The 24775-nt window shown below is 42.4% G+C and overlaps 1 protein-coding gene across 1 annotated transcript in view; it reads left to right on the top strand.

Moving 5' to 3' along the window:
* Nucleotides 1-521: 521 nt before the first annotated feature.
* Nucleotides 522-24775, top strand: part of LOC135552022 (glucocorticoid-induced transcript 1 protein-like) — a 64800-nt gene continuing 40546 nt past the window's right edge. The window contains 2 exon segments of the mRNA XM_064983373.1: nucleotides 522-1374; nucleotides 15354-15508. Coding sequence (XP_064839445.1) covers nucleotides 975-1374; nucleotides 15354-15508 — 555 coding nt within the window. The 5' untranslated portion in view covers nucleotides 522-974.

Here is a 24775-nt window from a genome sequence, read left to right as displayed (position 1 = left end):
GTTTAATCTTTAAACTGTGCAGTGGTTGTTTAAATTTACTCAAACTTGTCAATGCCATGACGATGTGACTGGTCTAAAGCCGCTTGGGGAAAAATCGATTTGATTGGTCATCCAACTCGGGAACTCTGCGTCTTTCTAGAGCTCCGACTTTCTGACTTAAAGATCACCGACGTCATGATTTGACATATTTTTCCGAGTTCCCAGATGTTTTTCACTCGGCATTAGGGATACAGTGCAGTTATCAACATAAACTCAGATAACCTTTCTATTTTTACGGAATATTCTGCACAAACCATTTCTCTAAGATTTAACTCCGCATCAATGTAACTCTGCGCCACTCAGGGCAGTCCTTTTAGCTATCTCGAGAGCAGTCTACGTTGAATTTTCAACAAACTTCAATGAATCGATTGGTGGCTGCTTAGAATTTGGCCAATGACCTCGACCTTACAGTATTATTTTGACCAATCAGAGCTTTACAGTGAGTGATTTTGCCACGCCCTGATTCGTCAACCAGTAGTTTTGACAGAGGAGGAACACAGGAAAGGGGTTGCGTGTTGCAAGACAGACAACATTGAGACAAAACTAGCTAGCTATGTCGTGATTGCGCTTTTATAAGTACAGTTCGTGGTTAAAGTCGTTTTTGTTCAATATGAAGATATATTCAATATGAATATGTTTAATTGAGAGTTTTTCGGGAATCCATACTTGTTCGAACACTTAAAAAAATGACAAGTAGCAGAAAAAGTGCGAAAAATGTAGGGAGCTAAGCAGTTTACTCTCAACGACACTTTTACAAAAACAAATGTTCCAGCTAACTTTTTTGGGAAAGTTACCAACTTGCTTTCTTATGTCACATTTATATACTTGAGCAAGCCAACGAAAGTACTTTCCGGTAACTTGAGTTTTATTCAAGACTACTTTGTATTTTTGGCAAGTTTTTCAACTGGAAGAGTTGCACTGTGGCAATCAACATCATGTCGACAGCATCATCAGCAACCAATTCAACCCAACAGCAGCAAAAGAGGGTCAAGCGCAGCGGTGACGGCTCTCCAACCATCTCTCCAGCCGGCTGCAGCAACTGCAACACCACCACGATCCGGCTGCAGCCTATTCGTGCCACGGTGCCGTACCAGCTCTTGCGTGGAAGTCAGCACAGCCCAACCCGCTCCTGCTCCTCTTCATTCACAATCGCGAGCAATACAGGACCGACATCGACGTCCGGTTGCAACAGTCCTGGCAGTCCGACGCAGCTGCTCCTCGCGAATCCGGTTGGAAACGGCTCGGTGGAGGGCAGGCTGGTCGCAAGGCAAAGACGATCGCCGCCGGACAGCAAGGGCTCACCCGAGCAGTGTCCGAACTCGCCTGTTTTCAAAGGTGCAGTAGTACCCGCTTGTCCATCATTTATTGCATCCAAAGCTAAATATGCAATATGTTGCTATAACTAGCAAGCTAATTGGTTCAGATTGGGGGTCTCTGCTAGACGCATCAGCATCACTAGCACGCAAACATTATTTTGCTCAACGTTGTGTGTTTATAAGCCTATCCAGATATAGTAACTAACATACCTTACTAACCCTGAAAATGATATAATTTATCGCGTATTTCGTATGAATGATTATGGACCCAGTAACAAAATGTATTATGTTAAAATAATGAATTGGCATCGAGGGGATACTTCGAAAGCAGACATGCATATTAACTGTTGTTTAACGTTAAAACAATTGCTTTCGATGTATGGTCTCGGTGGCTATTATATTATTATAGTGATGATGCAGTTACTGTACCCCAGGCCAGCGCGCGCCAGTTAAGCTAAATACGGGTTACATTTCTAGAATACTGGCAACGGCAACCACATATTGTACATGCTAAAATGATTAACTAAATACCAATCATGATTAGTGTGACATAGTCATTTATTTAGGTATCTTGTCAAGTGTACGCTTGTTTGCCGGTGCGAAGGAATGGAAAGAATTACGTAGTCGAGGGAAGGTCGTTCGCTTATGACAACACTGAGGCCTAGCAGGGGCGAGTGCATTTCGAGACGTAAACACGATAATTGTATTGCAAGTGCTGCTCCTGCTCGTTGCAAATACTTTTTTCTAAAGCTGCACTGTTATTCGACACCTTACAGGAGAGTGCAATGTACTATATTTGACAGATAAATACATCCATCTAAGAGGTGAAATGCTATTTTGGAGTGCTATTCTTTCCCAGCACTTATGATTGCATGGATTGTAGAAGAGGTAGAGACAGGGTATTCCAATGCATTTCTCTAGCTACCAGGTCTCTATTCACCCTCTTTCAAAATAGGAGACCCAAATATGACTACAGTACCCAGGTGTGCAATGCAAATTCTGCAGGTCTAGTAGTACTGTCTGCTGGTAGTACTACTGCTTTGACAATGGGATACCATGACCCAGACCCCCTAGAAAGCCTTGACCTTACTCTGTGTCAAGCCGGAGATGATGAAAGCAATATGGAGATGTTCTGCACATTTTAGGTGCAGGGCATTGGACAGTTGGCCCTATGACTGGGTTGAATCCCATTCTGCATTGCAGCACACAGAATGTAAAAGCCCCCCAAAATGAGCCGTCTTATCATACAATCTCATAGAACGCATATGATATTCTAAAGGCTAGATTTCTCAGATGTAACTGTTTAGGATAGGTGTTCAATGTAACTGTGCAGCTTGCACTAGTCTGTGCATAAATGTTGTTTGTTTGATAATGGGTGACAGATAGGCTATTCATTCCTTCCTGCTCACACTCTGGTTGGTCGCTGCTGAAAGTGTTCAGGCCATGGTGACATATTCTGACGTTCCATCACATTACCTTTTAAAGTGGCAATATGTCACTTTTTGAATGACCAAATTCACATAGAAATGTGAGTTCTATAACTATCATTCTACTTGAAAGCAAGTCTAAGAAGCGGTAGATCTGTTCTATGTGCGTAATTTCTATGCCTCCCACTACGTTATGTTTTTGTGTCTGTTTTGTACATCAGCTTCAAACAGCTGAAACAACAATATTTTTGCTTATGGAAAATATACTTCACAGCTGTTTTAGATGGTACAATGATTTCCTACACTATACTAGCTTATTCTGTTACATAAACTGAAATTAAGCAAACTAGATGTTTACCAACCAGGAAATGGTGGAGCAATTACTGTATCGTGCAACTTTAAGCATGATGATGGTGATGTCATCTTTCAGAACCTTAGACTTGGTGAACCCCTGTAGAGTGATGGTCCCACAACAGTCTCATTCATTTTCATTCATTGTGACTCAAAAGGCCCTATTAATAAATCACCTTTAGCTGAAATCTAGCTTATATGAACCAGAAATAACAGGAAGGTGTTTAAAACCATCTGTTTGAAGTTGGCTAACACTCTGTCAGTTCTCCGTTGGAGTAGAGACAGACCTAACTCTCATTGCTACAGGGGCATTCTGTTGAGGCATTGATTTTGAGTGGGGGTGTTCTGCAGAGTACATCTGCTGCTTGCATTTCCATAGTATATTGAATCTGGGCTCATAACCCATTATGTATAGAACAATCAATACCTTGTTGTACAAAAGGAGGATTCGTGAGACGAGAAGTGGCGAAGCTGTAAAGTTGTGCCGTTATGGTTACAGGTCTTTAAGCATATTGCTTGTAAAGCAGGCTTATAGAGGACTGCAGGCTGGGAGTGATTTAGAATACTGTGGCATGAATGGCTTTAATGGTGAAAATTGAACCGTTTTATCTTCAGGTGGTGGGGGGGACAGATCACTTCCATATGTAACCTAGGCCTAAACCTGTGACATGTCCCCTCATGTCAAGTTATGAACAATGGGACAGTGAATATGTTTACGTAGGTGTTATCTAATCTAATATACGTTCCTTTTGACACTTGAAGTCATTAACTACAAGGGATTTCTTTTGAACTCTCTCCAGGTATAACTTCAGAGAGAGAGAGAGAGAGAGAGTGTTGTAAACTACACTGAAAAGTGTGTGTGTGACGCATCAGTTAATTAGCCAGTCCACTATGGTCTCGTGAAGCTGTAAAACAAAGTCAAGGCAGCTTCCGGTAATAGGCTTGGCATTAATGGAACACAACACCACAACAACATCTACTTCCTGATGAAAGTATCCATACTGCAAATCTGTGAGCTACGTCCTATATTAAGCTAGTGCACTACTTTTGACCAGAGCTACAGGCTTCCAAAATGGCACCTAGTGCACTACTTTTGGACAGCTCTATAGGAATCTGTCATGTAAAGTGCTTGTTCTGCTAGTGACATTCCTTGTGTGACCCTGTGCTGAACTGTCAGCCACACTTAATGAGAGAACTATTATGACTGATTAATAGGTGACCTCATCACCTTGAACAGTGAACACAACCGGCCTCTCTTCCAAACTCCAATATTTTATGTTGCCTTTAAATAGTAAGGGGTTGAATGAATGAGTTAGTTGTGCAGATGGAGAGGGATTGTGTATCTTGTGTGAATGCTGTGCATTCAAACTCTGGCAACACAAAGACCGCGGGTAAAATTCCTGCAGGGATCACTTGCACACACTCAAAATATATTCACACACTACTGCAGGTGGCTTTGGATAACAGTCTGCTAAGTGTCATGTATTATGTTATTATTAAACCCTTCGTAAATCTTTCAACGCTGTTCGGCTGCACAGTGAGAGTGATTTCATCTACACCATTATTTAAGAACTATAATTTTGAATCATCCCATACTTTTCTGTCACAACTGTCAAATAAGTGTCCCCTAGCCTTCTCCATCAAAGGTAAGCCTACATCTTGGCTAGAGATGCTTGTATCTGCGACCAGACACAAATGTTAGGCTATTTCAACTTATTCTTTCCATTGTTTACGTTTTGACATTTTGGTTTGGCTGGGAATCATTGAAATTGCCGGAAAGCATATGCACCCAGGGCATTGTTCCAAAGTGGGAATATGTGTTTTTCTTTATATTTTGAGGGCATGATGATTGGCGCTCTCAATGTAGAGGCAGGAAGTTCTGTTTCCAAAATAGTAGTTTAGCTGAAGTTCTTATCCAGAGCCACTGATTTTATAGTTTGTTTGTATGTATTGGCCAGAGATCGGCAATCATTTCCAAGTATCATCAAAGCATTATTTCAAGTTCAAGTTATCTTGGCCAGTTTCATTGAATCATTCAATGTTTAGATTAGTTGTTGTTTTAGTCTCATTATGTTAGTGGTCACATAATGTGAACCTGCGAATGGTCATGCTGTAGTCAATATGCTATAGAAATGGAGGCCATAACCATATTAGGGTTATTAAATGGCCTGAGACTGATGGTTATTGCATGGTTTAGCTGTTGTTTCCTTCACATATGTAACCTAGGCCTAAACCTGTGATGTGTTCCTGTTAGGATAGGTGTTCCATATGTAACCTAGGCCTAAACCTGTGACGTGTTCCTGTTAGGATAGGTGTTCCATATGTAACCTAGGCCTAAACCTGTGACGTGTTCCTGTTAGGATAGGTGTTCCATATGTAACCTAGGCCTAAACCTGTGACGTGTTCCTGTTAGGATAGGTGTTCCATATGTAACCTAGGCCTAAACCTGTGACATGTTCCTGTTAGGATAGGTGTTCCATATGTAACCTAGGCCTAAACCTGTGACGTGTTCCTGTTAGGATAGGTGTTCCATATGTAACCTAGGCCTAAACCTGTGACGTGTTCCTGTTAGGATAGGTGTTCCATATGTAACCTAGGCCTAAACCTGTGACATGTTCCTGTTAGGATAGGTGTTCCATATGTAAGGCGTTCCGTCAAACATTGTTCTGGTGTGATGTGGGAGAGTTTCTCTGTCAGTCAACACCGTTCCTTTCTCTGTTTGTTCCCCTGGTAATTGCCATCGATCATCTTCATCTAAATCATTTTGTGTGTATTTGATACATAGTTGGTCCATGCCTCACCATTGTTCAGCAGCTTAGGGTTAACTGGAAGGTTGCACTGTGCATTTATGTGTGTGTCAGGCAATGGTATGGAAATTTGTGTTAGCCTGTGGCCTGGGGAGAAAGTATGTTAGGCTTAGAACAGTTTTTGTAACTGTCATGGCTTCATTAGTTGTAGGCCCTGATTAGCACTGTATTTTATTTTCAATGATTACTTATAATAGGCCTGTTTTTACATTTTCCAGCACTGTTTAACTATTATTTTTAAAACTGACTTGCAGGTTGGCCAAGCATGGGAACCAAACAGATTTGACTATGTTTCTTTCATGAGAGCAGCGTTCAATCTGGTTGGCTCTCTTTCCTTCATTAAATTACCTGACTATAACCGTTGGGCTTTATTTTGATAAGATCCCCTGAAGAGTTCAGCTTATATGTTTAGTCTTTATCTGACTAGTGCCATTGGTTTTCTAACCTTCCGCCTGACAGCGTGTCACACTGCCTAGCTTTGAAGGACATTTGCATATATATCCATTCCTTTACAGCACCCCCCCCCCCCTTGTGCGTTAGGGATTTACCTACCGTTTTATCAGATATTACCAAACTGCTGTTTGATTTTCTCATTTCCTAATGTTGATATAAATGTTTGTATTGCCAACTATGACAAAATACAGGAAGTGTTTTAGACAACATGTATCTGTGACAGATGTTTTCAGCTCTCTGGGCTCTAGGTTCTCTCTGGTAACATGTCTAAGTTCTGTATAGCGTTTTCTTCCCTATACCATGTCACTTTTTGGAAAAGGTCAAACCTTGTTCTGAGCTGGACTGAAAGAACTCTCTTAAGGTTGTTGGTGCAGTTTGTTAGTCATTGACTGCCTACGTAACGCAAAGGCCTAGGCATGAGGAGGCACATACAAACTCATGTTTACACTAGAGGTCGACCGATTATGATTTTTCAATACCGATTTATTGGAGGACCAAAAAAAGCAGATGCCAATTTTTTTAAATGTATTTTTATTTATTTGTAATAATGACAATTACAACAATACTGAATTAACACTTATTTTAACTTAATATAATACATCAATAAAATCAATTTAGCCTCAAATAAATAATGAAACCTGTTCAATTTGGTTTAAATAATGCAAAAAAAAAGTGTTGAAGAAGAACATATGAAAGCTGGTGGTTCCTTTTAACATGAGTCTTCAATATTCCCAGGTAAGAAGTTTTAGTTTGTAGTTATTATAGGACTATTTCTCTCTATACCATTTGTATTTCATATACAGTGCCTTGCGAAAGTATTCGGCCCCCTTGAACTTTGCGACCTTTTGCCACATTTCAGGCTTCAAACATAAAGATATAAAACTGTATTTTTTTTGTGAAGAATCAACAACAAGTGGGACACAATCATGAAGTGGAACAACATTTATTGGATATTTCAAACTTTTTTAACAAATCAAAAACTGAAAAATTGGGCGTGCAAAATTATTCAGCCCCTTTACTTTCAGTGCAGCAAACTCCCTCCAGAAGTTCAGTGAGGATCTCTGAATGATCCAATGTTGACCTAAATGACTAATGATGATAAATACAATCCACCTGTGTGTAATTAAGTCTCCGTATAAATGCACCTGCACTGTGATAGTCTGAGATCCGTTAAAAGCGCAGAGAGCATCATGAAGAACAAGGAACACACCAGGCAGGTCCGAGATACTGTTGTGAAGAAGTTTAAAGCCGGATTTGGATACAAAAAGATTTCCCAAGCTTTAAACATCCCAAGGAGCACTGTGCAAGCGATAATATTGAAATGGAAGGAGTATCAGACCACTGCAAATCTACCAAGACCTGGCCGTCCCTCTAAACTTTCAGCTCATACGAGGAGAAGATTGATCAGAGATGCAGCCAAGAGGCCCATGATCACTCTGGATGAACTGCAGAGATCTACAGCTGAGGTGGGAGACTCTGTCCATAGGACAACAATCAGTCGTACAAATCTGGCCTTTATGGAAGAGTGGCAAGAAGAAAGCCATTTCTTAAAGATATCCATAAAAAGTGTTGTTTAAAGTTTGCCACAAGCCACCTGGGAGACACACCAAACATGTGGAAGAAGGTGCTCTGGTCAGATGAAACCAAAATTGAACGTTTTGGCAACAATGCAAAACGTTATGTTTGGCGTAAAAGCAACACAGCTCATCAACCACAACACACCATCCCCACTGTCAAACATGGTGGTGGCAGCATCATGGTTTGGGCCTGCTTTTCTTCAGCAGGGACAGGGAAGATGGTTAAAATTGATGGGAAGATGGATGGAGCCAAATACAGTACCATTCTGGAAGAAAACCTGATGGAGTCTGCAAAAGACCTGAGACTGGGACGGAGATTTGTCTTCCAACAAGACAATGATTCAAAACATAAAGCAAAATCTACAATGGAATGGTTCAAAAATAAACATATCCAGGTGTTAGAATGGCCAAGTCAAAGTCCAGACCTGAATCCAATCGAGAATCTGTGGAAAGAACTGAAAACTGCTGTTCACAAATGCTCTCCATCCAACCTCACTGAGCTCGAGCTGTTTTGCAAGGAGGAATGGGAAAAAAATTCAGTCTCTCGATGTGCAAAACTGATAGAGACATACCCCAAGCGACTTACAGCTGTAATCGCAGCAAAAGGTGGCGCTACAAAGTATTAACTTAAGGGGGCTGAATAATTTTGCACACCCAATTTTTCAGTTTTTGATTTGTTAAAAAAGTTTGAAATATCTAATAAATGTCGTTCCACTTCATGATTGTGTCCCACTTGTTGTTGATTCTTCACAAAAAAATACAGTTTTATATCTTTATGTTTGAAGCCTGAAATGTGGCAAAAGGTCGCAAAGTTCAAGGGGGCCGAATACTTTCGCAAGGCACTGTACCTTTGACTATTAGATGTTCTTATAGGCACTTTAGTATTGCCAGTGTAACAGTATAGCTTCCGTCCCTCTCCTCGCCCCTACCTGGGCTCGAACCAGCGTTACCCATTCAGAGCAAGGGGAATAACTACTCCAAGTCTCAGAACGAGTGACTTTTGAAATGCTATTAGCGCGCACCACGCTAACTAGCTAGCCTTTTCATATCGGTTACACCAGCCTAATCTCGGGAGTTGATGGGCTTGAAGTCATAAACAGGGCTGTGCTTGAAGCACAGGGAAGAACTGCTGGCAAAATGCACGAAAGTGCTGTTTGAATGAATGCTTACGAGCCTGCTGGTGCCTACCATCGCTCAGTCAGACTGCTCTAACAAATCATAGACTTAATTATAACATAATAACACACAGAAATGCGAGCCTTAGGTCATTAATATGGTCGAATCCGGAAACTATCATCTCGAAAACAAGACGTTTATTTTTTTCAGTGAAATACGGAACCGTTCTGTATTTTATCTAACTGGTGGCATCCATAAGTCTAAATATTCCTGTTACATTGTCAAAACTTCAATGTTATGTCATAATTACGTCACATTCTGGCAAATTAGGCGGCCCAAACTGTTGCATAAACCCTGACTCTGCGTGCAATGAACGCAAGAGAAGTGACAATTTCCCTAGTTTAATATTGCCTGCTAACATGAATTTATTTTAACTAAATATGGAGGTTTAAAAATATATACTTCTGTGTATTGTTTTTAAGAAAGGCATTCATGTTTATGGTTAGGTACACATTGGAGCAACGGCAGTCCTTTTTCAGTCCTTTTTCGCACCGCATCGGTTATATGCAACGCAGGACACGCTAGATAAGCTAGTAATATCATCAACCATGTGTAGTTAACTAGTGATTATGATTGATTGATTGTTTTCTATAAGATAAGTTTAATGCTAGCGAGCAACTTACCTTGACTTACTGCACTCGCGTAACAGGCAGGCTCCTCGTGGAGTGCAATGAGAGGCAGGTGGTTAGAGCATTGGACTAGTTAACTGTAAGGTTGCAAGATTGAATCCCCTGAGCTGACAAGGTAAAAATCTATCATTCTGCCCCTGAACAAGGCAGTTAACCCACCGTTCCTAGGCCGTCATTGAAAATAAGAATGTGTTCTTAACTGACTTGCCTAGTTAAATGAAGATTAAATAAAGGTATATAAAAAAATCGGCCAATTGTTATGAGAACTTGAAATCGGCCTTAATTAATCGTCCATTCCGATTAATCGGTCGACCCCTAGTTTACACACACACACACAAAGTGGAAACAACATCGTTGTCATCACCATTGTTGCATATGCTGCACTGACCATGCAGACTGAACGCAAGTGTCTCGTGGTCAAGAAACAACATGCGCTCCTTGAGTGACGGGGTAGGACGAGGTCTGTGTGGAAAGCGGCATGGAGAGAGAGCAGAGAGGGATGACTCAAGTAAGGGGGTAAACTATACAAATGGACGTTACCCACGGCATATCACATTTAACAAACCGTTATAGAAGGTAAAGTAAAAACCCAAACCGGTTCCTGCATCAATACCGGTATGTAGTAAAATACAGTATACCACCCAGCCCTACTTACTAGGTCTTAGGAGAAGCCTGCACATCTCGGTGGAACACCTGATCCGTTTTGAGCCCAGACCTGTTCCACCTAGCCTCATCATGAGCAATAATCTCCTATGTGTCACATCCTAGTGTAACTTATCTAATCATTACAGACACAGCCGAGGCTGTAGAGCTGGTGTGAGGAAGACCTACACTCTTAGCACCCCTATTCTCTATCTAGAACCGGCTGTCCACATAGGAGAACCCTTTGAAGTAGTGTTGTCAAGATACCAATTTTTTTTTAATGTTAGACAAGTTGTTTTCTTTGCTGTAAACATGCCTGTTGCACGCAGTACTCAGACTGCCCTATGCTCGTATACCAGTGAGGAAATACACAATGTATCAAACTCTGCTCCAATGTATCAAATGTATAAAATGTAACAGAAGACTCATCAGGGACTGCATCTCCACTCACCATCCCGGTTCAATTCTGATTTAAAAACTGATATAGGAATAGGTGTGCATGAGGAGTGGATGGAGAGAAGCAGGTGAGTGATGGAGGAATAGGTGTACAGGAGGACTAGAAGGAGAGAAGCAGGTGAGTGATGGAGGAATAGATGTACAGGAGGAGTGGAAGGAGAGAAGCAGGTGAGTGATGGAGGAATAGGTGTACAGGAGGACTAGAAGGAGAGAAGCAGGTGAGTGATGGAGGAATAGATGTACAGGAGGAGTGGAAGGAGAGAAGCAGGTGAGTGATGGAGGAATAGATGTGCAGGAGGACTCGAAGCAGGTGAGTGATGGAGGAATAGATGTGCAGGAAGTGTATTCTGACTGGTTGCATCACTGCCTGGTACGGCAACTGCTCAGCCTCTGACCACAAGGCACTACAGAGGGTAGTGGGTACGGCCCAGTACATCACTGGAGCTAAGCTTCCTGCCATCCAGGACCTCTATTCCAGGCGGTGTCAGAAGAAGGCCCTAAAAATTGTCAATGGCCCCAGCCACCCTAGTTATAGACTGTTCTCTCTACTACCGCATGACAAGCGGTACCAGAGCACAAAGACAAGGACCAAAAGGCTTCTCAACAGTTTTTACCCCCAAGCCATAAGACTCCTGAACAAGTAATCAAATGGCTACCTGGACAATTTGCATTTTGTGCCACCCCCTCACCCCCCAACCCCTCTTTTACACTGCTGCTACTCTCTGTTTATCATATATGCATAGTCACTTTAACTATACATTCATGTATATACTACCTCAATTAGCCCGACCAAACGGTGTCCCGCACATTGGCTATCCGGGCTATCTGCCTTGTGTCCTGCCAACCCTTCTTTTATGCTACTGCTACTCTTTGTTTATCATATATGCATAGTCACTTTAACCATGTACATACTAACTCAATCAGCTGGGTTAGGGCAGTGTGCAGTGTGGTTGAGATTGCGTCGTCTGTGGACCTATTTGGGCGGTAAGCAAATTGGAGTGGGTCTAGGGTGTCAGGTAGGGTGGAGGTGATATGGTCCTTGACTAGTCTCTCAAAGCACTTCATGATGATGGAAGTGAGTGCTACGGGGCGGTAGTCGTTTAGCTCAGTTACCTTAGCTTTCTTGGGAACAGGAACAATGGTGGCCCTCTTGAAGCATGTGTGAACAGCAGACTGGGATAGGGATTGATTGAATATGTCCGTAAACACACCAGCCAGCTGGTCTGCGCATGCTCTGAGGGCGCGGCTGGGGATGCCGTCTGGGCCTGCAGCCTTGCGAGGGTTAACACGTTTAAATGTTTTACTCACCACGGCTGCAGTGAAGGAGAGACCGCATGTTTCCGTTGCAGGTCGTGTCAGTGGCACTGTATTGTCCTCAAAGCGGGCAAAAAAGTTATTTCGTCTGCCTGGGAGCAAGACATCCTGGTCCGTGACTGAGCTGGATTTCATCTTGTAGTCCGTGATTGACTGTAGACCCTGCCACATACCTCTTGTGTCTGAGCCGTTGAATTGAGATTCTACTTTGTCTCTACTGACGCTTAGCTTGTTTGATAGCCTTACGGAGGGAATAGCTGCACTGTTTGTATTCGGTCATGTTACCAGTCACCTTGCTCTGATTAAAAACAGTGGTTCGCGCTTTCAGTTTCACGCGAATGCTGCCATTAACCCACGTTTTCTGGTTAGGGAATGTTTTAATTGTTGCTATGGGAACGACATCTTCAACGCACATTAACTCGCACACCGAATCAGCGTATTCGTCAATGTTGTTGCCTGACGCAATACGAAACATGTCCCAGTCCACGTGATGGAAGCAGTCTTGGAGTGTGGAATCAGCATGGTCGGACCAGCGTTGGACAGACCTCAGCGTGGGAGCTTCTTGTTTTAGTTTCTGTCTGTAGGCAGGGATCAGAAAAATGGAGTCGTGGTCAGCTTTTCCGAAAGGGGGGCGGGGCAGGGCCTTATATGCATCGCGGAAGTTAGAATAACAGTTATCCAAGGTTTTGCCAGCCCTGGTGGTGCAATCGATATGCTGATACATTTTAGGGAGTCTTGTTTTCAGATTAGCCTTGTTAAAATCCCCAGCAACAATGAATGCTGCCTCAGGATGTATGGATTCCAGTTTGCAAAGAGTCAAATAAAGTTCGTTCAGAGCCATCGATGTGTCTGCTTGGGGGGGAATATATACGGCTGTGATTATAATAGAAGAGAATTCTCTTGGTAGATAATGCGGTCTACATTTGATTGTGAGGAATTCTAAATCAGGTGAACAGAAGGATTTGAGTTCCTGTATGTTTCTGTGATCACACCACGTCTCGTTAGCCATAAGGCATACATCCCCGCCCCTCTTCTTACCAGAAAGGTGTTTGTTTCTGTCGGCGCGATGTGTGGAGAAACCCGCTGGCTGCACCGCATCCGAGAGCGTCTCTCCAGTGAGCCATGTTTCCGTGAAGCAAAGAACGTTACAGTCTCTGATGTCCCTCTGGAATGCTACCCTTGCTCGGATTTCATCAACCTTGTTGTCAAGAGACTGGACATTGGCGAGAAGAATGCTAGGAAGTGGGGCACGATGTGCCCGTCTCCGTTGTCTGACCAGAAGACCGCCTCGTTTCCCTCTTTTACGAAGAAACACATCTTAGTTACGTAAGTATTCAGACCCGTTGCTATAAGCCTCAACATTTTGCTCTGGTGCATCCTGTTTGCATTGATCATCCTTGATTTGTTTCTACAACTTGATTGGAGTCAACCTGTGGTAAATCTTATTGACTGGACATTATTTGGAAAGGCACACACCTGTCTATATGAGGTCCCACAGTTGACAGTGGATGTCAGAGTGAAAATCAAGAACACAGTGGCCTCCATCATTCTTAAATTTAAGAAGTTTGGAATTAACCAAGACTCTTCCTAGAGCTGGCCAAACTGAGCTCATGTAAATGTGCTATTTCAGTTTTTTTTTCTGTAAACCTGTTTTTTCTTTGTCATTATGGGCTATTGTGTGTAGATTGAGGGAAAAACTTTTTAATCCATTTTTAGAATAAGGCTGTAATGTAACAAAAGGTCTGAATACTTTCTGAATGCACTGTACAAGAGATTAGTTGCTGTTGCTTAAATTCTTTAACAATGTATAAACAACTGACTTCTTCATAAACATTTTATAAGAGGCGTCAGCTGGTTGTTTTTAGATCTGAGAAATTTGGTTGTATCATATGAAACGGTACCACACGTCTGAGTGGAGTTTCAAAATATTGCATGTGATATGGGTCTCTTGCGAAATGGATATTACTCGTCAATATTGTGATGTTTGAATGTGAATTAGATGCATTTTAACACTAGGGCTGCAAAATGTAACAATTCTAAAGCTTCCCAGTGCTTGTTGTGTTTAGTCTGAAAAAGACTTCAAGCCAGACATGCTGATTTAGCTTTCTGAGATGAAACACAAGCAGCATCTTTCAAAAAGAGCTCAGCATATTATTTCCTCTTCTTACTTCCTGTTCTTCTTCAGACCTCAGCTGTGTCAGGTCAGCAAACTGCTGCTTGACAGTGTGTCAGATCACAGCCAAGGCCTTATTGTTACTTCTCTCAGAATGTAGTAGTGTTTACCTGTAATCCAGTGGATTTGCCCCAGGTGACCCTGCCCAGTGCCTTTGTCAGTGGGCTTCCCACTAAGACCTACAGGGCTTGTCAGTCACCTCAGGGGCAGGGTAAGGGGGCCCGCTGCCCTAAGTCCACCTAGTACACTCAAGGACACCACTGCTGTCCTAGGGTCTTTTGAAAAATGTCAAATGCTTCACTCAAATCCTGCGATCATAGCCATACATTGAGGTTTTGTAGCACAGGAAAAAAATATCAACATTTACTCAATACTTCCTAGTTATGAGAGACTTCAGCATAGATCAAGTCTTCCATAAATCAGAGGTGTTACAGCACAAGTCTGTTTCATTTCATACTGGAATGTTGTTCTTAGAAACCTGGCCTGTTTGGTCAACTTTGCTAAATGCCTAATATATTAGCTAGCACCTTGTGAGTTGAAAATTTTGCTTTTGAAAATTCTAGCCCCATACAAGGCCACAGGGTTAGGAGGGTATAAATATTGTTGTTTCTATCTCACGCGCGCACTCACACCAGAGTGTTGCTAGAACAAACACATAACCCTTGACCCAGATCCTTGGGTATGTGTGAGTTATTTTTGTCAGGTTTTTCCTCACAGTGAGGGAGGACAGGCTGGGCTGCTCCAAGGGTAACCAAGTCAACCTGCAGTCTCTGAAAACAACACCGTGACGTCTCAGTCTGCATCCTCACATATTGCCTCTAGAAAAGAGATTGTGGGGATTGCTTCTGACAGCACAGAATGTGAAGGTGGATTGGCATAGTAATCTGATCAGTTGTTAATAGATTATAAGCACAAAGTATTGGACTTGGTCAGGCAGAGCCTTCTGAGAGCCTCCTCAATTAAAATTTCTCTCCCCCCACCCTCCCATTCCAGTAGAGCGGTCCAAACCCCAGCAGCAGGTGCGTAACTCAGGAGCCATCCGGCGGACTTCCTCCCTGGGTACCATCACCGGCCCCTACCTCACTGGCCAGTGGCCTCGCGACCACCATGTGCACTACCCCTCATGCATGAAAGATAAATCCACTCAGGTAGGTGTCCCCTTACTTCCTCTCTCCTATATTTCATGTTTTATTGGGTCCCCCCTGCTGAGATGAATGAATGAATGTACACTATGCTTTGTGCATTAAAGAGAAATCCACTCCGGTTGGGGCCTCCTCACTTCCTGTCCCCCTACCCTTCATGTGTCACGCTTTGTTCGGTCGTCCTAGAGAGATGAGTGCAAGTGACATTTATTCAACAAGAAAGAACGGATGATATTCCAGCAAGAAGAAACGAGATGTATTTATGGCTCTGGTTTATTGATAGCTCTGGTTTATTGATAGCTCTGGTTTATTGATAGCTCTGGTTTATTGTTAGCTCTGGTTTATTGTTAGCTCTGGTTAGCTCTGGTTTATTGTTAGCTCTGGTTTATTGATAGCTCTGGTTAGCACTGGTTTATTGATAGCTCTGGTTAGCACTGGTTTATTGATAGCTCTGGTTAGCACTGGTTTATTGATCGCTCTGGTTAGCACTGGTTTATTGATAGCTCTGGTTTATTGATAGCTCTGGTTAGCACTGGTTTATTGATAGCTCTGGTTAGCACTGGTTTATTGATAGCTCTGGTTAGCTCTGGTTTATTGTTAGCACTGGTTTATTGATAGCTCTGGTTTATTGATGGCTATTGTGAGCTCTGGTTTATTGATGGCTCTGGTGAGCTCTGGTTTATTGATGGCTCTGGTTAGCTCTGGTTTATTGATGGCTCTGGTTAGCTCTGGTTTATTGATGGCTCTGGTTAGCTCTGGTTTATTGATGGCTCTGGTTAGCTCTGGTTTATTGATGGCCCTGGTTAGCTCTGGTTTATTGATGGCCCTGGTTAGCTCTGGTTTATTGATGGCTCTTGTTAGCTCTGGTTTATTGTTAGCTCTGGTTTATTGATAGCTCTGGCTAGCTCTGGATTATTGATAGCTCTGGTTTATTGTTGGCTCTGGTTTATTGTTGGCTCTGGTTTATTGATGGCTCTGGTTTATTGATGGCTCTGGTTAGCTCTGGTTTATTGATGGCTCTGGTTAGCTCTGGTTGATTGATGGCTCTGGTTAGCTCTGGTTTATTGTTAGCTCTGGTTAGCTCTGGTTTATTGATAGCCCTGGTTTGCTCTGGTTTATTGTTAGCTCTGGTTCATTGATAGCTCTGGTTAGCACTGGTTTATTGTTGGCTCTAGTTTATTGTTGGCTCTGGTTTATTGTTGGCTCTGGTTTATTGTTGGCTCTGGTTAGCTCTGGTTTATTGTTAGCTCTGGTTTATTAATGGCTCTGGTTAGCTCTGGTTTATTGTTAGCTCTGGTTGGCTCTGGTTGGCTCTGGTTGGCTCTGGTTTATTGATGGCTCTGGTTTGCTCTGGTTTATTGATGGCTCTGGTTTATTGATGGCTCTGGTTTATTGATGGCTCTGGTTTATTGATGGCTCTGGTTTATTGATGGCTCTGGTTTATTGATGGCTCTGGTTTATTGTTAGCTCTGGTTTATTGATGGCTCTGGTTAGCACTGGTTTATTGTTGGCTCTGGTTTATTGTTGGCTCTGGTTTATTGATAGCTCTGGTTTATTGATGGCTCTGGTTAGCTCTGGTTTATTGATGGCTCTGGTTAGCACTGGTTTATTGTTGGCTCTGGTTTATTGTTGGCTCTGGTTTATTGATAGCTCTGGTTAGCTCTGGTTTATTGATAGCTCTGGTTAGCTCTGGTTTATTGATGGCTCTGGTTAGCTCTGGTTTATTGATGGCTCTGGTTTATTGATAGCTCTGGTTAGCTCTGGTTTATTGATAGCTCTGATTTATTGATAGCTCTGGTTTATTGATAGCTCTGGTTTATTGATAGCTCTGGTTTATTGATGGCTCTGGTTAGCTCTGGTTTATTGATGGCTCTGGTTTATTGATGGCTCTGGTTAGCTCTGGCTGATTGATGGCTCTGGTTAGCTCTGGTTTATTGATAGCTCTGGCTAGCTCTGGTTTATTGATAGCCCTGGTTAGCTCTGGTTTATTGATAGCCCTGGTTTGCTCTGGTTTATTGTTAGCTCTGGTTAGCTCTGGTTTATTGATGGCTCTGGTTAGCTCTGGTTTATTGATGGCTCTGGTTAGCTCTGGTTTATTGATGGCTCTGGTTAGCTCTGGTTTATTGATGGCTCTGGTTAGCTCTGGTTTGTTGATGGCTCTGGCTAGCTCTGGTTTATTGATAGCCCTGGTTAGCTCTGGTTTATTGATAGCCCTGGTTTGCTCTGGTTTATTGTTAGCTCTGGTTAGCTCTGGTTTATTGATGGCTATTGTGAGCTCTGGTTTATTGATGGCTCTGGTTAGCTCTGGTTTATTGATGGCTCTGGTTAGCTCTGGTTTATTGATGGCTCTGGTTAGCTCTGGTTTATTGATGGCTCTGGTTAGCTCTGGTTTATTGATGGCTCTGGTTAGCTCTGGTTTATTGATGGCTCTGGTTAGCTCTGGTTTATTGATGGCTCTTGTTAGCTCTGGTTTATTGTTAGCTCTGGTTTATTGTTAGCTCTGGTTTATTGATAGCTCTGGCTAGCTCTGGTTTATTGATAGCTCTGGTTTATTGTTGGCTCTGGTTTATTGTTGGCTCTGGTTTATTGTTGGCTCTGGTTTATTGATGGCTCTGGTTTATTGATGGCTCTGGTTTATTGATGGCTCTGGTTAGCTCTGGTTTATTGATGGCTCTGGTTTATTGATGGCTCTGGTTTATTGATGGCTCTGGTTTATTGATGGCTCTGGTTTATTGATGGCTCTGGTTAGCACTGGTTTATTGTTGGCTCTGGTTTATTGTTGGCTCTGGTTTATTGATGGCTCTGGTTAGCTCTGGTTTATTGATTGCTCTGGTTAGCTCTGGTTTATTGATGGCTCTGGTTTGCTCTGGTTTATTGATAGCTCTGGTTTATTGATAGCTCTGGTTAGCTCTGGTTTATTGATAGCTCTGATTTATTGATAGCTCTGGTTTTTTGATAGCTCTGGTTAGCTCTGGTTTATTGATGGCTCTGGTTAGCTCTGGTTTATTGATGGCTCTGGTTTATTGATGGCTCTGGTTAGCTCTGGCTGATTGATGGCTCTGGTTAGCTCTGGTTTATTGATAGCTCTGGCTAGCTCTGGTTTATTGATAGCCCTGGTTAGCTCTGGTTTATTGATAGCCCTGGTTTGCTCTGGTTTATTGTTAGCTCTGGTTAGCTCTGGTTTATTGATGGCTCTGGTTAGCTCTGGTTTATTGATGGCTCTGGTTAGCTCTGGTTTATTGATGGCTCTGGTTAGCTCTGGTTTATTGATGGCTCTGGTTAGCTCTGGTTTATTGATGGCTCTGGTTAGCTCTGGTTTATTGATGGCTCTGGTTAGCTCTGGTTTGTTGATGGCTCTGGCTAGCTCTGGTTTATTGATAGCCCTGGTTAGCTCTGGTTTATTGTTAGCTCTGGTTAGCTCTGGTTTATTGATGGCTATTGTGAGCTCTGGTTTATTGATGGCTCTGGTTAGCTCTGGTTTATTGATGGCTCTGGTTAGCTCTGGTTTATTGATGGCTCTGGTTAGCTCTGGTTTATTGATGGCTCTGGTTAGCTCTGGTTTATTGATGGCTCTGGTTAGCTCTGGTTTATTGATGGCTCTTGTTAGCTCTGGTTTATTGTTAGCTCTGGTTTATTGTTAGCTCTGGTTTATTGATAGCTCTGGCTAGCTCTGGTTTATTGTTGGCTCTGGTTTATTGTTGGCTCTGGTTTATTGTTGGCTCTGGTTTATTGTTGGCTCTGGTTTATTGATGGCTCTGGTTTATTGATGGCTCTGGTTTATTTATGGCTCTGGTTAGCTCTGGTTTATTGATGGCTCTGGTTAGCTCTGGTTTATTGATGGCTCTGGTTTATTGATGGCTCTGGTTTATTGAAGGCTCTGGTTAGCTCTGGTTGATTGATGGCTCTGGTTAGCTCTGGTTTATTGTTAGCTCTGGTTCATTGTTAGATCTGGTTAGCTCTGGTTTATTGATAGCTCTGGCTAGCTCTGGTTTATTGATAGCCCTGGTTAGCTCTGGTTTATTGATAGCCCTGGTTTGCTCTGGTTCATTGTTAGCTCTGGTTCATTGATAGCTCTGGTTAGCACTGGTTTATTGTTGGCTCTGGTTTATTGTTGGCTCTGGTTTATTGTTGGCTCTGGTTTATTGTTGGCTCTGGTTTATTGTTGGCTCTGGTTAGCTCTGGTTTATTGTTAGCTCTAGTTTATTGTTAGCTCTGGTTTATTAATGGCTCTGGTTAGCTCTGGTTTATTGTTAGCTCTGGTTGGCTCTGGTTAGCACTGGTTTATTGATAGCTCTGGTTTATTGATGGCTCTGGTTTATTGTTGGCTCTGGTTTATTGTTGGCTCTGGTTTATTGATGGCTCTGGTTAGCACTGGTTTATTGTTGGCTCTGGTTTATTGATAGCTCTGGTTAGCTCTGGTTTATTGATAGCTCTGGTTAGCTCTGGTTTATTGATGGCTCTGGTTAGCTCTGGTTTATTGATGGCTCTGGTTTGCTCTGGTTTATTGATGGCTCTGGTTTGCTCTGGTTTATTGATGGCTCTGGTTTGCTCTGGTTTATTGATAGCTCTGGTTTATTGATAGCTCTGGTTTATTGATAGCTCTGGTTAGCTCTGGTTTATTGATAGCTCTGATTTATTGATAGCTCTGGTTTATTGATAGCTATGGTTAGCTCTGGTTTATTGATGGCTCTGGTTAGCTCTGGTTTATTGATGGCTCTGGTTTATTGATGGCTCTGGTTAGCTCTGGCTGATTGATGGCTCTGGTTAGCTCTGGTTTATTGATGGCTCTGGCTAGCTCTGGTTGATTGATAGCCCTGGTTAGCTCTGGTTTATTGATAGCCCTGGTTTGCTCTGGTTTATTGTTAGCTCTGGTTCATTGATAGCTCTGGTTAGCACTGGTTTATTGTTGGCTCTGGTTTATTGATAGCTCTGGTTAGCTCTGGTTTATTGATAGCTCTGGTTAGCTCTGGTTTATTGATGGCTCTGGTTAGCTCTGGTTTATTGATGGCTCTGGTTTGCTCTGGTTTATTGATGGCTCTGGTTTGCTCTGGTTTATTGATAGCTCTGGTTTATTGATAGCTCTGGTTAGCTCTGGTTTATTGATAGCTCTGATTTATTGATAGCTCTGGTTTATTGATAGCTCTGGTTAGCTCTGGTTTATTGATGGCTCTGGTTAGCTCTGGTTTATTGATGGCTCTGGTTAGCTCTGGTTTATTGATGGCTCTGGTTAGCTCTGGTTTATTGATGGCTCTGGTTAGCTCTGGTTTATTGATGGCTCTTGTTAGCTCTGGTTTATTGTTAGCTCTGGTTTATTGTTAGCTCTGGTTTATTGATAGCTCTGGCTAGCTCTGGTTTATTGTTGGCTCTGGTTTATTGTTGGCTCTGGTTTATTGTTGGCTCTGGTTTATTGATGGCTCTGGTTTATTGATGGCTCTGGTTTATTTATGGCTCTGGTTAGCTCTGGTTTATTGATGGCTCTGGTTAGCTCTGGTTTATTGATGGCTCTGGTTAGCTCTGGTTTATTGATGGCTCTGGTTTATTGAAGGCTCTGGTTAGCTCTGGTTGATTGATGGCTCTGGTTAGCTCTGGTTTATTGTTAGCTCTGGTTCATTGTTAGATCTGGTTAGCTCTGGTTTATTGATAGCTCTGGCTAGCTCTGGTTTATTGATAGCCCTGGTTAGCTCTGGTTTATTGATAGCCCTGGTTTGCTCTGGTTTATTGTTAGCTCTGGTTAGCTCTGGTTTATTGATGGCTCTGGTTAGCTCTGGTTTATTGATGGCTCTGGTTAGCTCTGGTTTATTGATGGCTCTGGTTAGCTCTGGTTTATTGATGGCTCTGGTTAGCTCTGGTTTATTGATGGCTCTGGTTAGCTCTGGTTTATTGATGGCTCTGGTTAGCTCTGGTTTGTTGATGGCTCTGGCTAGCTCTGGTTTATTGATAGCCCTGGTTAGCTCTGGTTTATTGATAGCCCTGGTTTGCTCTGGTTTATTGTTAGCTCTGGTTAGCTCTGGTTTATTGATGGCTATTGTGAGCTCTGGTTTATTGATGGCTCTGGTTAGCTCTGGTTTATTGATGGCTCTGGTTAGCTCTGGTTTATTGATGGCTCTGGTTAGCTCTGGTTTATTGATGGCTCTGGTTAGCTCTGGTTTATTGATGGCTCTGGTTAGCTCTGGTTTATTGATGGCTCTTGTTAGCTCTGGTTTATTGTTAGCTCTGGTTTATTGTTAGCTCTGGTTTATTGATAGCTCTGGCTAGCTCTGGTTTATTGATAGCTCTGGTTTATTGTTGGCTCTGGTTTATTGTTGGCTCTGGTTTATTGTTGGCTCTGGTTTATTGTTGGCTCTGGTTTATTGTTGGCTCTGGTTTATTGATGGCTCTGGTTTATTGATGGCTCTGGTTTATTGATGGCTCTGGTTATTTATGGCTCTGGTTAGCTCTGGTTTATTGATGGCTCTGGTTAGCTCTGGTTTATTGATGGCTCTGGTTTATTGATGGCTCTGGTTTATTGATGGCTCTGGTTTATTGATGGCTCTGGTTAGCACTGGTTTATTGTTGGCTCTGGTTTATTGATGGCTCTGGTTTATTGATGGCTCTGGTTTATTGATGGCTCTGGTTTATTGATGGCTCTGGTTTATTGTTGGCTCTGGTTTATTGATGGCTCTGGTTAGCACTGGTTTATTGTTGGCTCTGGTTTATTGATGGCTCTGGTTTATTTTTGGCTCTGGTTTATTGTTGGCTCTGGTTTATTGATGGCTCTGGTTAGCACTGGTTTATTGTTGGCTCTGGTTTATTGATAGCTCTGGTTAGCTCTGGTTTATTGATAGCTCTGGTTAGCTCTGGTTTATTGATGGCTCTGGTTTGCTCTGGTTTATTGATGGCTCTGGTTTGCTCTGGTTTATTGATAGCTCTGGTTTATTGATAGCTCTGGTTAGCTCTGGTTTATTGATAGCTCTGATTTATTGATAGCTATGGTTTATTGATAGCTATGGTTAGCTCTGGTTTATTGATGGCTCTGGTTAGCTCTGGTTTATTGATGGCTCTGGTTTATTGATGGCTCTGGTTAGCTCTGGCTGATTGATGGCTCTGGTTAGCTCTGGTTTATTGATGGCTCTGGCTAGCTCTGGTTGATTGATAGCCCTGGTTAGCTCTGGTTTATTGATAGCCCTGGTTTGCTCTGGTTTATTGTTAGCTCTGGTTCATTGATAGCTCTGGTTAGCACTGGTTTATTGTTGGCTCTGGTTTATTGATAGCTCTGGTTAGCTCTGGTTTATTGATAGCTCTGGTTAGCTCTGGTTTATTGATGGCTCTGGTTAGCTCTGGTTTATTGATGGCTCTGGTTTGCTCTGGTTTATTGATGGCTCTGGTTTGCTCTGGTTTATTGATAGCTCTGGTTTATTGATAGCTCTGGTTAGCTCTGGTTTATTGATAGCTCTGATTTATTGATAGCTCTGGTTTATTGATAGCTCTGGTTAGCTCTGGTTTATTGATGGCTCTGGTTAGCTCTGGTTTATTGATGGCTCTGGTTAGCTCTGGTTTATTGATGGCTCTGGTTAGCTCTGGTTTATTGATGGCTCTGGTTAGCTCTGGTTTATTGATGGCTCTTGTTAGCTCTGGTTTATTGTTAGCTCTGGTTTATTGATAGCTCTGGCTAGCTCTGGTTTATTGTTGGCTCTGGTTTATTGTTGGCTCTGGTTTATTGTTGGCTCTGGTTTATTGATGGCTCTGGTTTATTGATGGCTCTGGTTTATTTATGGCTCTGGTTAGCTCTGGTTTATTGATGGCTCTGGTTAGCTCTGGTTTATTGATGGCTCTGGTTAGCTCTGGTTTATTGATGGCTCTGGTTTATTGAAGGCTCTGGTTAGCTCTGGTTGATTGATGGCTCTGGTTAGCTCTGGTTTATTGTTAGCTCTGGTTCATTGTTAGATCTGGTTAGCTCTGGTTTATTGATAGCTCTGGCTAGCTCTGGTTTATTGATAGCCCTGGTTAGCTCTGGTTTATTGATAGCCCTGGTTTGCTCTGGTTTATTGTTAGCTCTGGTTCATTGATAGCTCTGGTTAGCACTGGTTTATTGTTGGCTCTGGTTTATTGTTGGCTCTAGTTTATTGTTGGCTCTGGTTTATTGTTGGCTCTGGTTAGCTCTGGTTTATTGTTAGCTCTAGTTTATTGTTAGCTCTGGTTTATTAATGGCTCTGGTTAGCTCTGGTTTATTGTTAGCTCTGGTTGGCTCTGGTTGGCTCTGGTTGGCTCTGGTTAGCTCTGGTTGGCTCTGGTTTATTGATGGCTCTGGTTTATTGATGGCTCTGGTTTATTGATGGCTCTGGTTTATTGTTGGCTCTGGTTTATTGATGGCTCTGGTTAGCACTGGTTTATTGTTGGCTCTGGTTTATTGATAGCTCTGGTTTATTGATGGCTCTGGTTTATTGTTGGCTCTGGTTTATTGTTGGCTCTGGTTTATTGATGGCTCTGGTTAGCACTGGTTTATTGTTGGCTCTGGTTTATTGATAGCTCTGGTTAGCTCTGGTTTATTGATAGCTCTGGTTAGCTCTGGTTTATTGATGGCTCTGGTTAGCTCTGGTTTATTGATGGCTCTGGTTTGCTCTGGTTTATTGATGGCTCTGGTTTGCTCTGGTTTATTGATAGCTCTGGTTTATTGATAGCTCTGGTTAGCTCTGGTTTATTGATAGCTCTGATTTATTGATAGCTCTGGTTTATTGATAGCTATGGTTAGCTCTGGTTTATTGATGGCTCTGGTTAGCTCTGGTTTATTGATGGCTCTGGTTTATTGATGGCTCTGGTTAGCTCTGGCTGATTGATGGCTCTGGTTAGCTCTGGTTTATTGATGGCTCTGGTTAGCTCTGGTTTATTGATGGCTCTGGCTAGCTCTGGTTGATTGATAGCCCTGGTTAGCTCTGGTTTATTGATAGCCCTGGTTTGCTCTGGTTTATTGTTAGCTCTGGTTCATTGATAGCTCTGGTTAGCACTGGTTTATTGTTGGCTCTGGTTTATTGTTGGCTCTGGTTAGCTCTGGTTTATTGTTAGCTCTAGTTTATTGTTAGCTCTGGTTTATTGTTAGCTCTGGTTAGATCTGGTTTATTGATGGCTCTGGTTGGCTCTGGTTAGCTCTGGTTAGCTCTGGTTGGCTCTGGTTGGCTCTGGTTAGCTCTAGTTTATTGATGGCTCTGGTTTGCTCTGGTTTATTGATGGCCCTGGTTTGCTCTGGTTTATTGTTAGCTCTAGTTTATTGTTAGCTCTGGTTTATTGATGGCTCTGGTT

Source organism: Oncorhynchus masou, chromosome 13, assembly GCF_036934945.1.
Source record: "Oncorhynchus masou masou isolate Uvic2021 chromosome 13, UVic_Omas_1.1, whole genome shotgun sequence".
NCBI classification, from domain to species: Eukaryota; Metazoa; Chordata; class Actinopteri; order Salmoniformes; family Salmonidae; genus Oncorhynchus; species Oncorhynchus masou.
This window is presented reverse-complemented; position numbering and strand designations above follow the sequence as displayed.